The 16,156-nt window shown below is 39.7% G+C and overlaps 1 protein-coding gene across 2 annotated transcripts in view; it reads left to right on the top strand.

The window, feature by feature from the left end:
• The window catches only part of gcgra (glucagon receptor a), a 51,949-nt gene extending 38,247 nt beyond the window's left edge, over nucleotides 1–13,702 (top strand). For both annotated transcript variants that reach the window (XM_085271452.1, XM_085271453.1), the window contains exons 4-14: nucleotides 1,226–1,333; nucleotides 1,486–1,586; nucleotides 1,735–1,829; nucleotides 1,943–2,132; nucleotides 5,299–5,458; nucleotides 5,618–5,678; nucleotides 6,178–6,247; nucleotides 9,009–9,097; nucleotides 9,198–9,342; nucleotides 10,669–10,710; nucleotides 10,809–13,702. In XM_085271452.1, coding sequence (XP_085127578.1) covers nucleotides 1,226–1,333; nucleotides 1,486–1,586; nucleotides 1,735–1,829; nucleotides 1,943–2,132; nucleotides 5,299–5,458; nucleotides 5,618–5,678; nucleotides 6,178–6,247; nucleotides 9,009–9,097; nucleotides 9,198–9,342; nucleotides 10,669–10,710; nucleotides 10,809–11,174 — 1,427 coding nt within the window. In that variant the 3' untranslated portion in view covers nucleotides 11,175–13,702. The remainder of the gene's footprint in view (nucleotides 1–1,225; nucleotides 1,334–1,485; nucleotides 1,587–1,734; nucleotides 1,830–1,942; nucleotides 2,133–5,298; nucleotides 5,459–5,617; nucleotides 5,679–6,177; nucleotides 6,248–9,008; nucleotides 9,098–9,197; nucleotides 9,343–10,668; nucleotides 10,711–10,808) is intronic.
• The last annotated feature ends 2,454 nt before the right edge of the window (nucleotides 13,703–16,156 follow it).

Below are 16,156 nucleotides of genomic sequence, written 5' to 3'. Positions count from 1 at the left end.
GGACTACCTTAGAGAACCTAAACAAATAATAAACATCAAAATAGGCTAAGCATAACACACTGGGTCACACGACCCAGGACCATGACAGTCTCCCTCTAAAATGCTGGTGATGCTCTGCCGGAGGTGTGCGTTGAAGATCTCACGGACTGGGGCCTCTGCTAGGCGTCCCATATGATCTTTCTCTTAGTATTTAGGCATGAACACAACGCCGACAGCCCAAGGCAAAGATGAAACCAGCACAAAGAGACTTTAAAGCAATTGTAATGAAGGAAAAGGAGAAGGAATAGGGAGGTCCTTTTCCATCAGGCTAAATGAAATAAATATAAAGGGGCCGTGGTAGCTAAGGAGTATGAAACTCAAGAGCAACTACTTCAGTAAACACATTAGCTAGATGGTAACTATAATAGTTTGCTCTTTAGAATTCAAAGCAGACATTTTAGAGTTGAGTTGGGCTATGACAGTGAACCAACAGAAAGGTATTATAACCTTTTAATGCAAAACTATTAATTATAACCACTTCAGCAAAATATGCAACATTTCGGAGCAATGTAAATGCGACAGTAAGAGATATTTGTATGATTTGCAAACACATTGTTGAGAAAAGCCTTTTAATGTTGCAGAACAGGTAACAGCTTGCTCACCAGTCCATGAGGCGGCAGCGATTTCCTCTCCAGTCATACATTTACTACACCATGCTCACTTTCTGCTCATGCTTAGTAAAAAGCAGCTCCCATCTGCAAAATGTTTAACTACACGCTAAACGCTACCCTTCAGTCGCATTAAAGACCGTTATCATGTTTTATGCTCGCTGGTTAGTGCAGCAGATTGCTCCAACTTTCAGAAAGGCTGCTTCCCACACTGCATGCAAAATCACACCACTTTGCAGCACTTACATACCTTTCCTGTCACCCTCCATTAGCGTAAGAGCAGCTTAGCCTATACATCACTTCACGAACACCCATCTCTCCGTATAGTTAATGTTGTTTTGGTCCTCTGTTCTGAAACACGATTGAAGACGTGATATACTGTAAGTAGGAGGTCAGGACTCTGAAGTCAAGCTAACTTGCCCTGATGTTTACATAATAGCTACTAGCAGCAATCATTCCAAATATATAATATATAATTAATTTTTACTACATTCTGCAAGTTTTAGACTCTCAGGGTTAGTCTGTGGTTTCTCAGCATATATATTGTGATGTTATGGTTTTTTTTTGTTTAATCACAGACCTCGTGTGCAACAGGACTTTTAACAATTATGCCTGTTGGCCCGATGGACTCCCTAACACTACTGTTGTTGTGCCATGCCCGTGGTATTTGCCATGGCACCGTAAAGGTAAGAGATGTGTGAGTTTTTGGCCATACACAATATTTCAGACATGCTCATGCCAGGTCACTTAAAATGCCCTGCAGAGAAGGACAGCTGCCTATGACTGGACTTCTCAGTAAATCACAGAGGTCTGTTTCTGTGTGTGTGTGTGTGCGTAGTTCAGCATGGCGTGGTGTATCAGGAATGTGATGTGAATGGCCAGTGGGTGACTACATATAATACCAGCGAGTGTGATTCTCATGAACAAGCACCACATCTGGTAAGAATAGTCTTTTTTTATTCTATTTGATCTGAAAGCATTAGATATAGCTGAGAGAAGCTAAAGAATAAAGAAATTTTGTCTAATTTTACTATAAATAAAAAATAAAAATGAAAAAGATTTAACAAACGTGTGCTCTGATCTGCAGCAGTACTATGTCCATATTCGGATCATGTACACGGTGGGCTATTCCTTATCCCTGGTGGCTTTAGTGTTGGCTCTTGGCATCCTCATATTCTTTAGGTAATAATCATTTACACCTTAAATCATTTCAAGCACATTTTAAGAGAGCAAAACCAGATGATTGATACACCAACAGATTACCTCTTGGATGATTGTTGCTTCTCCTTCATCAGGAAACTCCACTGCATGAGGAACAACATCCACATGAATCTTTTTGCCTCTTTCATCCTGCGAGCTTTGTCTGTCCTCATCAAAGATGCTCTGTTCGAAACCAGCCACATAGCACAGGGCCTGAACAGAGACGAGGAGCAGGGATTCCCCCCTGCATCTATAGCTCCAATAGAGCTGCTGGTCAACAACGAGGTCAGTTTTGCTCTTCATATTTAACAGTGATCACCAAAGACTTAACACAGGTGGAAATGAGACAAATGTTTTCTTATTTGTGATCTTTCTATTATTTTTTTTTGATTAGCTGATAAATTAAAAGTGCAAAACAGTTCTGGATCTAGGTTCTGATCGTTATAGTATGTTCACAATGTGTCATAAAGGTAAATGTTGAGCTCTATAAGAACAAAAATCCTGATTCTGTTTAAAGGATTCATATATGCGCTCATTAGACAATTTGTTTAGTACTTACTAGTACCACTGCCTAAGTTTCCTGTTCTTAACTGACAGAAGTGGTACCCAGTGTGGCCCATCTGCTTCTGGTTTCGGCATGTCATACATTCAGAGATGCTCTTCTGTCTGGCTTGGTTGTAATGAGTGGTTATTTAAGTAACAGTTGCTTTCCTACACTGAAAAAAAGGCCATGTTGGATTTACTTGATTCAATAGTGGACATTGGTTGCACACAAATGTTTTGCTTTGGCAGAAACTTAAACAACTGAGTTAAATCAACACAACTTTTTCATATTCAGTAAACCGGTGCATTTTGTGTTCATAAATCGCGATTGAAACATGTTCAGATGAAGTATGTTGAGATCTTGGAATATTTTAATCCTTCACAATTTTGTCATTTTATTTCAACACTATTCAATAACTTTTACCCCAATACTACTTGGTCACTTAAATACTACTTGCTGTCTTCATATTACATAATGTTCAACAAAGTCCTGATCCTGGTTACCATAAAAATTGAATGGGTCTTCAACAACTACCATCCTTCTTTATCCTGGTTGCAGGAGGGCTGTGAAACAACCCTGAAGTGATAGGTTACGGTGCAGGGTACACCCTGGACAGCTGACCAGTCTATCACATAGAAACAAACAACCATTTACACTTACATTCACAGGTAATTTAGAATTACCAGTTAACCCTAACTCTAATAACTGCATACCGAAACCAGAATACCCAGAGAGAAACCTGCAAACTAGCCAGAATGTGGATTTGAACACAGGACCTTCTTACTGTGAAGCAACAGCACTAACCACCATGCCAACAATCTAGGAAATGTAGGAAAGCTATGATTTCCTGTATTTGATGCAGAATTTTTTTGTTTTTGTAATAATCCACAATAAATAGCAATAGCATGCACGTGGTGCGTGTGTAGTTCTCTGCCTCTTATAACTCCAGTGATTTTCCTGCAGTTTGAAATCTTGTGCGATCTTGTGAATTTCATGAGTTCAGCAACTAACCACTCTTACTAGATTGTATCATGTCGTCTCAACAAGAACAAATTAAGTTTTTGAATTTCGTACAGATTCTTCATGATTTAATTACGTTCATAGAAACATGAAATTACTGTGTTCAAATTACAAGTTAGACTTTTTTAATGTAACAACCACCCAATTTACTTTTTTTGGTATACTAAAAAAAGTAGAGGTGGCTGCTCGACTTGACTGAGATGGATGCCTTCCTGAAACCACGATCTAAAGAGCGCGAGTCTGAAACCCGTGCAGTGTCGCGGGATTTAACATTGATATATTATTGACTTACTTCACTTGAACATGATATGAACAATTTAATCTAGCCTCTCTGCATATCATGTAGTTTCTACACTATGTAGTTACACTTAACTTTAAAGCATGAGGCACTTGTGTTAAATACACGCAAGATGCTTACGTAAATCCAAGAGCTGGCCAAACAATTTTTTTCAGTGTATCAGCTTTCTGACTGAAAAAGCAGACTAGACCAGTGTGATCAGATGAGATGAGATATTTGAGCCATCTTATGACATTCAGAGATGGACCTGCTTTTGTATTTTGGATCATTGTCCTGCTTGAGAACCCAAGTGCACTTCAGCTTGAGGTCACGAACAGATGGCCAGACATTCTCCTTCGGGATGTTTTGATAGACATCAGAATTCATGGTTCCATTTACTACAGCAAGTCCTTCAGGTCGTGAGGCAGCAAAACAGCCCCAGACCATCACACTACCACCACCATATTTTACTGTTGGTATGATGTTCCTTTTCTGAAATGCAGTGTTTATGTCTGCCGTTACTTTTACGGCAGACATAATGGGACTGAAACCTTTCAAAAAGTTTAGCTTTCTCTTATGGGTATCATCCAGATGTTTTGTTTTTTTTTGGCAAATATAAGATGAACCTTTGTGTTCTTTTTGATGTGGTTTTCTCCTTGAACTCTCCCTTCGGTGCCATTTTCCCCCAGTCTCCTTCCTATGGCTGAATCATGAACTCTGAACTTAACTGAGACATGTGAAGCCTGTGGTTCTTTAATGTTGTTCTGGGTTATTTTGTGATCTCCTGGATGAGTCATCAATGTGCTTTTGGAGCCGGTCATTCCTGGGAAGGTTAACCACTGTTCCAAGTTTTCCCCATGTGTAAATAATGACTCTCACAGTGATTCACTGGAGTCCTGGAGCCTTGGAAATGGCTCTGAACCCTTTCCAGGCTAATAGATGTTAGTGACTTTGTTTCTCAGGTGTTTCTTTAGATTGTAGCATGATGCGTTGCTTTTGGGGATCTTTTAACCTGTTTCACTTTGTCAGACAGGTTCTATGTAAGTAATTTCCTGATTCAGCAGGTCTGCCAGTAATCATGTCTGAGCCTGTTTAGTGAAACTGAACTCAGCTTCCCAAAAAAAGAGATTAATCACAGTTAACTCATGATGTAACAAGAGGGTCAATTACTTTTTCACACAGGACCAGTGCCAATTTTCTTCCTTAATCAATAAAATCTTTATTTAAAAACTGCATTTTGCATTTACTTATCTCTGTCTAATATCCACATTATATTTAATTGTTTTTAATCTCAAAACAGTTACAGCTAAAAAGGCTTTAATTGATTACTTATGTTAGTCAAGCAAGTGAGGAGTCTCACCAACACAACAAAGATGAGAGACTGCATACATGACCAAAATAAAATACGTTTACTGTGGAAGAGATACATATATAAAAGGAGGATCATGTGCGCTGGGTTGTCACAGATGGCTGAAATTGGGTTTAAAGTTGCTGCTGTTGTAAAATCTTACCTCTGTGGGCACAGAGCCTGAATCTCACATCGGCTAAATAATGTGTCAGGCGACTCCTCTCGGCAGTGTAAAATATGTGATATTAAACTTTTCTTGCAGACAATGGTCAGCTGTCGCATTGCCATGGTTATGATGCAGTATAGTATCATGGCTAACAGCTACTGGTTGCTGGTGGAAGGCATCTACCTCCACAACCTCCTGGTCATCACTGTGTTTACGGAGAGGAACTACTTCAAAATTTACCAGTGCATCGGTTGGGGTGAGCTGGCCTGAATCTGTGAAGTCATAAGTCAGGGGGTGCAAGTCAATTATGTGTTATACGATACTTTTTGAATTGAGCCAAATGAAGTAAGAGCATACAAATTGTCAAGTGCTAATTGGCTGTTTTGCATTTAGACATCTCTTGTTTTTTTCACAGGTACCCCATTAATATTCCTCGTGCCATGGGTGGCGATTAAATACCTGTATGAAAATCAGGAGTAAGTTTCCCTCTCTTTCCCTCTTCCCTGTTCTCCAGGTTGTTTAACAAGGGTAGAAACCTGCCAACGAGTTTAAATTTTAGCTTGTAACATTTGTATCAGGACACCATGTCAAAAAAAAGTCAGCAGATTGTCTTTCTCCAAAAATCTTGATGCTTGCGGTTAATTTAACACACAATTTACTACATGAAGGATTGGCTGCAATTCAACTTTTCACACATGTTTTATCTCCTGCTGGATGCCAGTCTGGTTTAACAGCTGTGTTTGCACATTCTTAATATTTCATGTTAGCTTTCAGCAGGACGCCAAATATTCTGGAGTAAGGAGTAAATGAAGTGCTTTTAAGGTCACACTGTGCTCTTATGTAAAGTCTTAAAAGCCTTAACAACATGTTTTACAGTGTGAGCCGTGTCCACAAGCGTTCTAGTAAAATAGAGGAAATATGTCAGGTGGTCTCTCACTGATATTTCATTCAGTGCTTTTCTTTCATTCTTTTCAGTTGCTGGGAGCAAAATATAAACATGAAATACTGGTGGATCATACGCGCTCCGATACTGGCAGCTGTTATGGTAATTTTGTCGTCGTCCTCCTCCTCGTTATGTGTCTTCGCATCTTGTTATGCCATGTCCTTTTTTTAACATTTCAATTATTTCTGCATGTAAACGTTAATGGGAAAAAAGCAGCTTCGCCTTAAAGTGGTATATGACTGTGAATCAAGCATTTCCAGCTATTTTTATCCCCCACTGGTGCACCTGCTGGGGACAGGAAGAGACTGAACAGGGTGATCCGAAGGGCCAGCTCTGTTCTAGGATGCCCTCTGGACCCAGTGGAGGTGGTGAGTGACAGGAGAATGGCGGCTAAGCTGTCATCCCTGTTGGACAACGTCTTCCACCCCATGCAGCAGACTGTGACAGCACTGAGCAGCTCCTTCAGTGGGAGACTGCGGCACCCACGGTGTGGGACGGAGAGATTTCGCAGGTCTTTCCTCCCCACTGCTGTCAGACTCCACAACAAAGACTTTAACTGAACAAACACACACATCCACACATGTGCAATAACACTAAGTGCAATAATCTTTTCTGGCATCGTTGTATTTTTACTCAGTTGTATATAGCATTCGTATTCTATTTTTATCTTATTGTATATTTTTATTCTATTTTATTCTACTGTATATAGTATTTTATTTTATTCTATTCTGTACAGCTGTGTACTGTATTTATTCTTATTGTATTCTAATTTTTGCGTCATAACTTTTGCACTGTCCACTTCCTGCTGTGACAAAACAAATTTCCCACGTGTGGGACTAATAAAGGTTATCTTATCTTATCTTATCTTAAACACACCTCTTTTATTCATGTTGTGTTAAAGGTAAGATGTGCTTCACCCAGAACTTCTGTGAAGCCTGTCAGGACTCAAAGATTTGTGGATTAAATCTAATTAATATTTGCATTGTGACCAGCTCTGCATACTCTCTTCATCCTGTCACCAGGACTTTTATTAGACATGTGTTCTGCAAAGGTCACTTCTAAGCGTTTACACAAGTCCAATTTGTCGTGGCTCTTAAGTGAGGCCAGACATCCTGGCACTTTCCATGCATTTATCGTCCAGCTAAGTGACCTGTATCCCACAGGAATTCCTGTGTTTGAGTTCCTGTTGGAATGGGAGGGCTGGTCCCAATTTCACTGTTTCCCTCTTTATCTTGGTCCCACCATTCTCAAACTGCACGACACAGTAGAAAACTACACTGTAGTATTCACATTAATTGTGTGTGTGTAGTGTGTGCGTGTTAGACTGCTCCAGGTGTTACAGATATTTTGACAATTACAGCAATTTCATTCAAGTCTGTGCAAACATAGAACTACAGATATGCATATGTAGATAAATATGTAGGTGGTTTAATACGCAGTGGGCTGACAGATTTAGCCAGCCTATAGTTAGCTTAGCATCTGTTATATACACTCGCCGGCCACTTTGATACAGCATCGTGGCATAAACTTTGTACTTCAAACTGAGCATCAGAATGGAAAAGACAAGTGATTTAAGTGATGCTGAATGCACCAAGTTGTCGGTACCGTGCAGGCTGGTCCGAGTATTTCACCTACAATCATCTCTATGGTTTACAGCAGCAGTCCCCAACTCCCAGTTCACAGACTGGTACCGGTCCGTGAGTCGTTTCTAGTATGATTCAGCATCGTTTGAGGCTCGGGTGTGAAATGTATGGTTTTATGGGGTTTTAGTGTTATTTTGTTATCGTTTTTATCGTTAACTCGGTTTTCCTGGGTCTTTTCACGTGTGTTATGAATAAAGCTTCTTTTTTCGGTACCGGTACTAGTTTTATTTTGTTGTATTTATCCGCGACACCTTAAAGGCCGGTCCGTGAAAATATTGTCGGGCATAAACTGGTCCGTGGCGCAAAAAAGGTTGGGGACCGCTGGTTTACAGAGCGATCAAAAAAATAGATATATATTTTCAGTTTGGACCCCTTACTACCAAATGATCATCATTTAAATACCACAACCTGCCTGAGCATTGTTGTCAACTATGCTTATCCCTTTATCACCACACTGTACCCATCACCTGATGGCTGCTTCCAGCAGGATAACTTGGCATGTGGAGGAATAGGAGATTTACATCATGGATGTGCAACTAACATGGACCAAAATCTCGGAGGAATCTTTTCAGGGCTGTGTTGAATCTATGCCATGATGAATTAAAACACTTCTATATTGGCTCTAAAGTGATATTAGTAAGATGTACCTAATGAAATGGCCAGTAAGTGCATATTAATATTGATTAACAATTTATCATGGCTATGGTTAAGCTCCTTTTTTAAATATTACAAGTTACCGTATGGTTTAAATGTTGAATAACTGTGCAGCATTACACAGTTCCGTTCACCATTAAATTCTCATGCCAGTACATACTGGGCTGCTGATATAACAATCCGTGACAGAAATCAAATGCACGCATTAGGTCCAAGCACCACAAATTACCCATGACAAATTATTTTAAAATATTAAAGGTCACATCATAAGTGATTTCATCAGGTGAACACCTACTGTTGTCTGAAATGCCAGCTGTTATGAAAGGGTTTCCCAATGTGCTTGAAAACACTTTTTTGCACAGCTATTGGGACTAATGCTGATCCTTTGTGATATTTGTAACTCGGATTTCTTCCATTTCTCTCATTAATCACAATTTTTCTGGGCCTGTATGCATCTGGAAGATCCATCTCCACTGTACTGGAGAAAGATGAGCTTTATGATGGTATCTTTTGCATAATATAAGTAAACTATTTCCAGTAACACCGTCTTTCTCTGTCTCTTACAGATCAACTTCCTTATCTTCATCCATATCATCAAAATTCTCGTGTCAAAGCTCCGAGCACACCAAATGAGATACACAGACTATAAGTTTCGGTGAGTGTGAATATGATGTTGTTTTTCTATTGATTTGCGTTTTTTTCTCTCTACTTAGTCTTTGCTTTCTCTCCTTTGTCTCTCCTTTCCTCCGTCCCAGGTTGGCTAAGTCAACGCTAACTTTGATCCCGCTGCTCGGGATCCATAATGTGGTCTTTATCTTCGCAACAGATGAGTCCACCAGTGGCAGCATCGGCTTGCGTCTCACCAGGCTCTTCTCTGACCTCTTCTTCTCCTCCTTCCAGGTTGGACTTTAACAACAAATGACTGTCAGTCATGAACTTTGAAACATGTTTATTTTTTCACAACACTATTTCTAGTATGATTCAGCATCATTAATCACCTTAAGGAGAGTGGTGTGCCTCAGGACAGTGAATTAAGCCATCTCTGGTTTCAATGAAAGTTATTGTTAAAGCTTTATGTGGTGTAATAATTCACCTCAGCTGTCCTTGCATAAGTACAGAACAGGAAAAGAAAATACACACCTCAAACCATCAAAAACGGTTACGGTTTGTCTGAGATGCACACAATACAGCCTTCATGCTACAGCTGTGCCAAGAATGGATGCCAAGGCGTAATGGTCCAGAAAGGCAAAGTCCACATATGGAGGCACTTAGGGTGGCAGTTGCTGGTAGGTTTTCAAGGCAGGAGGTCATGATTCACATCCAGTTTTTCTCTGATTTGTTTAGGTATCAGTTACTGCTTGATACCAAAAAGGTGAGGTTTAGGGGAGAGAATTGTGATTTGGGCTTAAATATAGCCCTCAACGCTTTCCATGGAAAACTACTTGGTAATACATGGTACTCAGTGCCTAGGAACTGGCAATTTGTCCGGGTTGTTTCACCTCTCACCCTGTGACAGCTCGTGAACTCACACAAAACTCACACAAACTGATTGATTGATGGAAACTAGTTAATTTAATTTTGTGCTTGCCAAGTAGTCCTGATCAAGGGTGAATGGGTGTTATCAATATCAAGTGTTTGTGTGGAGAGATGTGACAAAAGGGTTAAAACAGCAATTTTAAGGTTTGTTTTTTGTAAGTTAACAAATGTTAGTTTAACAAGATTAAATGTCCGAACTGTAACAGCATCTGGGCTACTAAAAAATAATAAAACTAATAATAATCTTGCATAATTGTCTCTCTCTGCTTCTGTGAGTTTTCCATCTCTGAGACAGTCGTGATGTGCTGTAATATTTGTGTGTCAGAAGAGATTAAATTAATGCACTATGAGCACTGCTAAATGACTTTGTCACACAGTGACATAATTAGAGTGACCTTTAGGCACTGGAAACAGATATGACAGATGACCAACAGACAGAGCAAAAGAGAATTTCAAAGTCAAAAGATGGCAAACATAGCTGTGAGGCTTACATCTTAAGACAGATGTTACTCAAAGGCACTTGTGGTTTATTTTAAAGAAGCAAACTTGCAGTTTCTGCCTGGATTGTGGTGCATATATTAGAAGACATTCAGTTTCATGTTTTCATAGCTGCAGAGTAGCATGTAAGTGAATATTGTGGGTGAAAATGGCTAGTAGACAGAATGAAATCAGTATTGTTTGTCTTCACAGGGTCTCCTGGTGGCAATCTTGTACTGCTTTGTCAACAAAGAAGTGAGTCATCTCGATTGCACAACAAATACACCATCTTCACCATCTTCAGATGTTCGAAGCTTTGTAGTGTCTACTTTATGTCTCTGCTGTCTCCCCAGGTGCAGTCTGAGATCCTGAAGAAGTGGAAGCGCTGGAAGCTAGGGAGGAACATTGAGGAGGAGTACCGCCACACCTATAGCAATACCCCAAACACAAAAACAACCAGTCTCTTAAACCACGCCCCTCGAATGCCTCACCTCCCAGACATCGCCAAAACCACCGCCCCAGTCTGTAGCCCCGAGGAGAGGCACATGCTCGTCGCTAGCAACCAAAATGGCATGGTCAACAGTACGGAGGAAGGGAAGTGTGCCTCACTGCTGCACGAGGGGACCATCAGTAACTATATCCTGGTAGAGGACATCAGCATTACTGACAAGCTGCAGTGTTACGAAGTGCAGAAAGAGAACGTGGAGAGCCACCTGTGAAAGCTACTGGGACTACTTAAAAAAGGAAGTTGGATGGCTTTGGGCTCTCATCGTGCTCTGACAGACTGACCTGCTCAGCTGTAAAGAGTCAAGTTAATGGTGTCACTTTTCAGGTCGGCCCTCAGAGATCTGCGTCACTGGAGAGCTGTCGCCACAGTCTGAGAGGAGGATCAGGAAGGGCATCCACGCTGACATTTCGAATGTGCTGCGAGTCTCGTGAACGGATTAGTTTAGATGTTTTTTAGCACAGAATAATAAGCTGCTGCATGCTGAACAATTTTTGCAACAGCATCCCGAGGCAGATAAGCCACGGAAGATCGTAATGACATACCAAACATGAAACCTGAAGTAACAAAAAAATAAATAAATAAACCCCAACTGTAAAGGTCACAGGGTCCTTGCTTGAGCCTCTGCTTTAACTTATCCTATCTATCAAATTTCTGGTACTAAAGTTTAAATACAAAGAGAGCATTGAACTGAATACACACAAAAAAGACTACAAAATATACAAAATAACATGTAGGTAGGAACAGATGGGAAACCTTTTTTCACACATATACATATATATATATATATATATATGCTTTGCTCTAATATCTGTAAATGTTTTCCTGTCTATGTGATTTAGATGAAAATGTGCAGAAAAAAAAGAAAAATTCTGTTGACTATACCTCAAACAATATGGTAACCACAGTGTTGTTCAAGTGACCTCATTCAGGGCTCATGGGAAACTGGCAGCTGCTGTCCCCAGGTCCTTCTCGTCTTGCGTGTGGACATTAAAGGAGGTCAAGCGATGGTATAGGATCAATTATAAATAAGCTAAAATCATCATCACTTGACTTTCTTATGTCTTTTAGATTAAAATACATCTTTTTTATATTAGTTGAATACTGCTGATTGCTATTGTTGCAGCTGTTTAAACTTGCCGTGTATGTTTTAAGGTGATAGTCGAATTCCTTTGCCACTACACGCATTTCCTTTTCTACCTTTTGCCATCAAGATGTTGTCTGAATGACATGCCTCGCCCCTGAATCCAGGGTGGTTATCCAATCAAGGATAAAAATACACAGACCTTTACGGCCTGTAAAGGTGTGACTCCAGCATTGTTCCTAAATATGGCGCGTCACCTCTGGCACGAGGACGGTCTTGGGACTTCATGCATGAAGACTGCGTAAATTTTGCAAGCTTAACTTAAGAGTTGTGTGAATAATCACTCTACGGTGCCATCGTGTCAGACGAAAACGTCTTTGCTAATAACTGCTAGTGACTGGATTCGCCAAGTAACCATACCAACAGAGTCTAATGCGTACCATGTCTGCAGTGGCTGTGAACACTTTTGAACAAAACTCTGCACCACAAAAGCTGAACAAGCATGCTTTGGAGTGGCAAACAAAGCTAATCAGACAGTGGTACATTTGTGTCTGATAGCATTTATTTTCAAAGAAGGGAAGCAACCTGCAGAGCAGAAATGAATATCTGAATTGCTGAAACCTTTTGCCAGAACTAACTGAACTTGACTTTATATGTATCTATTTGCACAATGTTAATTTATAATTGGTAGATACTATGTCTCTCTATATATGTGTTTATACAGGTGATTTTATTTGATTGCAGTCCATATTTCCCACGCATGTCTTTGAGTGGGTAGTGTGTATTTTCAGGGTATGAATGTGTGTAGTTTCAGTATTCCAGATTTGTGGATGTAAGATGAATAATGGGCTGCTGGCAAAGGTTTGATAGAAACCAGTGCAAGTGGCTTGACATAGAGCACAGAGGTCAGAGGTTAGTATGAGTCAGTCTCCCTCTAGCATATACAGTAAAGCACCACAGGACATTCCCAAACACCATGCCTGTATAAGGCAAGAAGTAGACACAGCTCTCTGTTTTATTATGGAAACTACTCTCATTGTGATTCCTCAGTGCCATTTTGTAGCCCACAGCGGCAACGTGTTTCTCATTCAGATCAAGACTCTGTGCATTAACACTTCAGTCAGTTCCTTCTGTTGAGGTGGGAAAAAATTGCAGGCTGAAGTTATTTTTCATCAACATCTGCTGAGGATAGTAATAGAGCAGACAGCCACATTTTTGCTGGGAAGTACATCGATCGTGGTTCTGCCACAAGTATCTTTGCAGTGGTTTTTTAGATCTTTTTTTCATTGTTTTGTAGACATTTCACAAAGTAATAAAGGAATGTTGTACACGTCAAAGAAAATAGGATTCAGTAGAGCTATATCCTAATTTAGCTTCAAGCTACTACATGTATTTTAAGCTGTAACCATAACCATGTTTGCATTTAAAGTTAGGAGCTTGGGTCACTCCCTTTCCTGGACCAAAGTGGTTCTGTCTGAATGTATTCTTTAAAAGGCTCAACTGAGTATGTTTCTTTTTCTCTTCTCTTAAAGGTGGTTATGTAAAGTTTACGTGGTGTGAAGTATATAAACCGACTGCATCCAGGTGTATACATTTCATGATATGTTGTGTCCGCTTTGTGCAAATGGTAAAAGAATAAATAACAGTGTATTCGAAAGTTGATTTTAACTTGCAGTGGCTTTTGTATTGGTGAATATTCATGATGTTACAATAAAAAGGAAGGAACTGTGTGCAGATAAACTCTTTTGGCTTGATGGAGACATCTGTTGCTTTGGCTATCTGGCTGGCCAGGCAGCGTTTTTGGCTGAATGACATGCTGTCTTGTGAAAGAGGTGAGTATTGATTCTACCCTCGAGGTCAAGTGTTGTTTACCATGGCACATTGTTCCTATTATGGAACAACAACAGACATTGTATTGTTACACTTACAGTACTCTGTTTCATCTCACCAAGACCCTCTCTTTTTCAGTAAATTGCATGACGCAGGCTGGAAAAAAGGGGGCTGTAACTTGTAACAAATGTCCTGAACCCTCACAAAACATCAAGGATGTTATTAAAAGGTTACATTATGATCGTGAAATGGTTGTAACTCCCAGTTTCCTGTATGATTTTAGTAGAATGTTCCATTTTGGTTATTATATGGGCGGAAAGAGTGCATTTATTTCCTTGAGAACAACAGAGAAGCAAAAACATAATGTCACTAAAGGCACTGTAAATGTTATCTCAATCCAGTGTGGACACACAGGAGGGATGTTTTATATTACTGCTGCCCTAAAGATTTTCAGACTGTTCTGAATTTCTCCTAAATGTCTGCCAAATAATAAATAATAAATATAATTAATATAAATAATAAACGTCTACATATTAACCATCTGGGAACGTTTTGGGAATGTTACAAGGTGATGTTATTGAAATGTTTTCTAAAAACTCTGAGAACGTGAAGTTTCTACCAGAAAGAGTGTAAGTAAGTTTTCTTATTTATTGGATTGGACACCGCATTGTGAGAACAACTTTTATAGTGTTACCTGGCACCGATTGTGGTTACTAGTAGCCAAGTTGCACTTTGTATTATAGAAAAAGAGTAATTTTCTTAACTGCAGTAATAACACAAGAACCAACACCTGGAAGTAAATTATGATTTCCAGTCAGCATGAAGGGAGTAACACTTTTACTCAAACCTAAATACTACTCTGTGAAGTCTAAGGAGTTTGGAAAGAAAAGCTTCTGGGCTTCTTTAAGTTTCCTTGAAGATGTTTCACCTCTTATCCGAGAAGCTGCTTCAGTTCTAAGAGCAATTGGTGGACAGTCCCAGATTTTAAGTCATATGGGAGTTTCCCCAAGAGGTTCATTGACCCCCTTTGATTCTCTACCCAATCACACAAGCCAAGGTGTGGAAATGGGTGTGGGTCACAATCAGCCAAGGTGAACCAACTCTGAAAACTAGCCCCATCCTATCATGTGATTTACTGAGGTCAAATGGCCCAGGATGTGAGTGGGTGTTAAGGCATCTGGGAGGGGATCTCAAAACTGGATTATAGATGGCTTCTGTTAAAAGATGGTCGTTCACAGTGGACATGACTTCTTTCACTCCTCTTTCAAACCATCTTTCTTCTCTGTCCAAAATGTGAACATTGGCATCCTCGAAAGAGTGACCTTTGTCCTTTAGATGCAGATTGACAGCCGAGTCTTGTCCCGTGGAAGTGGCTCTTCTACGTTGTGCCATGTGTTTATGAAGTGGCTGTTTGGTCTCGCCAAAGTAGAGGTCTGAGTAAAATCACTTCTGTGACGTGATTTTGACACCATCAAGCCAAGCACTTTGGCAATAGTGGGAAGCAAACAGGAAAAAGCCTCCAGCAGAAAATTAACTAATTATACAAATTAACTAATTAAAACACCCACTTATCAACTAATCAGCATTTGAATTATGCACAGCATCCTCCAAACTGAGGAAGGTGTACTTAAGATTTTGGAGGTACCACAATAGCATAAATTTCTTAAAATGACAACATTGTGTTCTGTTAAAATTTGAGCTTACTTCATATTAAATATTAAATGCCGTGGCTGGCCAAATAGGATTAAGTGGAAAGGGGATTTAATTCTGAAGATATTGCACATATTAATCTAATAAAAAAAAATGTTACAATATTATGGTAAAACCCTCAGTTATATGGTTGAGTGTAAAATAAATAGTAAGTATAAAATTATAGTAATTAAAAAAGTCTCGTTGTCACACTTTTCTAAATGACTAATGGAGTCATTGGGTCCAATTGAACAATTGAAACTGCAGTTGAAACAGTTTAAAGTCAGGTCAGCCGTATCATAATTAGGGATGGGTACCGGTATCAATGGTACCGGTTCTGACATAAATGGTAGTAACCAGACTGAAAAGTAGTGTCACGGTCCTGAGTCTGTGGACTCAGTGTTTTTCTGTTTGTATTAGTTATCTTTGATTTCATGATGTGTTTTGATTCTCTTGGGTTTGATTTCTGTCACTGTATCCCCTAGTTTAGTCCACGTCTGTTCAGTTTCCTGTTTTACTTTGAAAGTTTGTGTACTATGTCAATATGTTGAGTTTTGCCTCCCCTTGTCTTGTCATGTCTGATGAGTCCCAGC

The sequence above is a fragment of the Mchenga conophoros genome, linkage group LG4 (genome assembly GCF_057382185.1).
Source record: "Mchenga conophoros isolate Kocher_MC1m ecotype Shallow Benthic linkage group LG4, M_conophoros_male_GT1.1, whole genome shotgun sequence".
Lineage (NCBI taxonomy): Eukaryota > Metazoa > Chordata > Actinopteri > Cichliformes > Cichlidae > Mchenga > Mchenga conophoros.
This window is presented reverse-complemented; position numbering and strand designations above follow the sequence as displayed.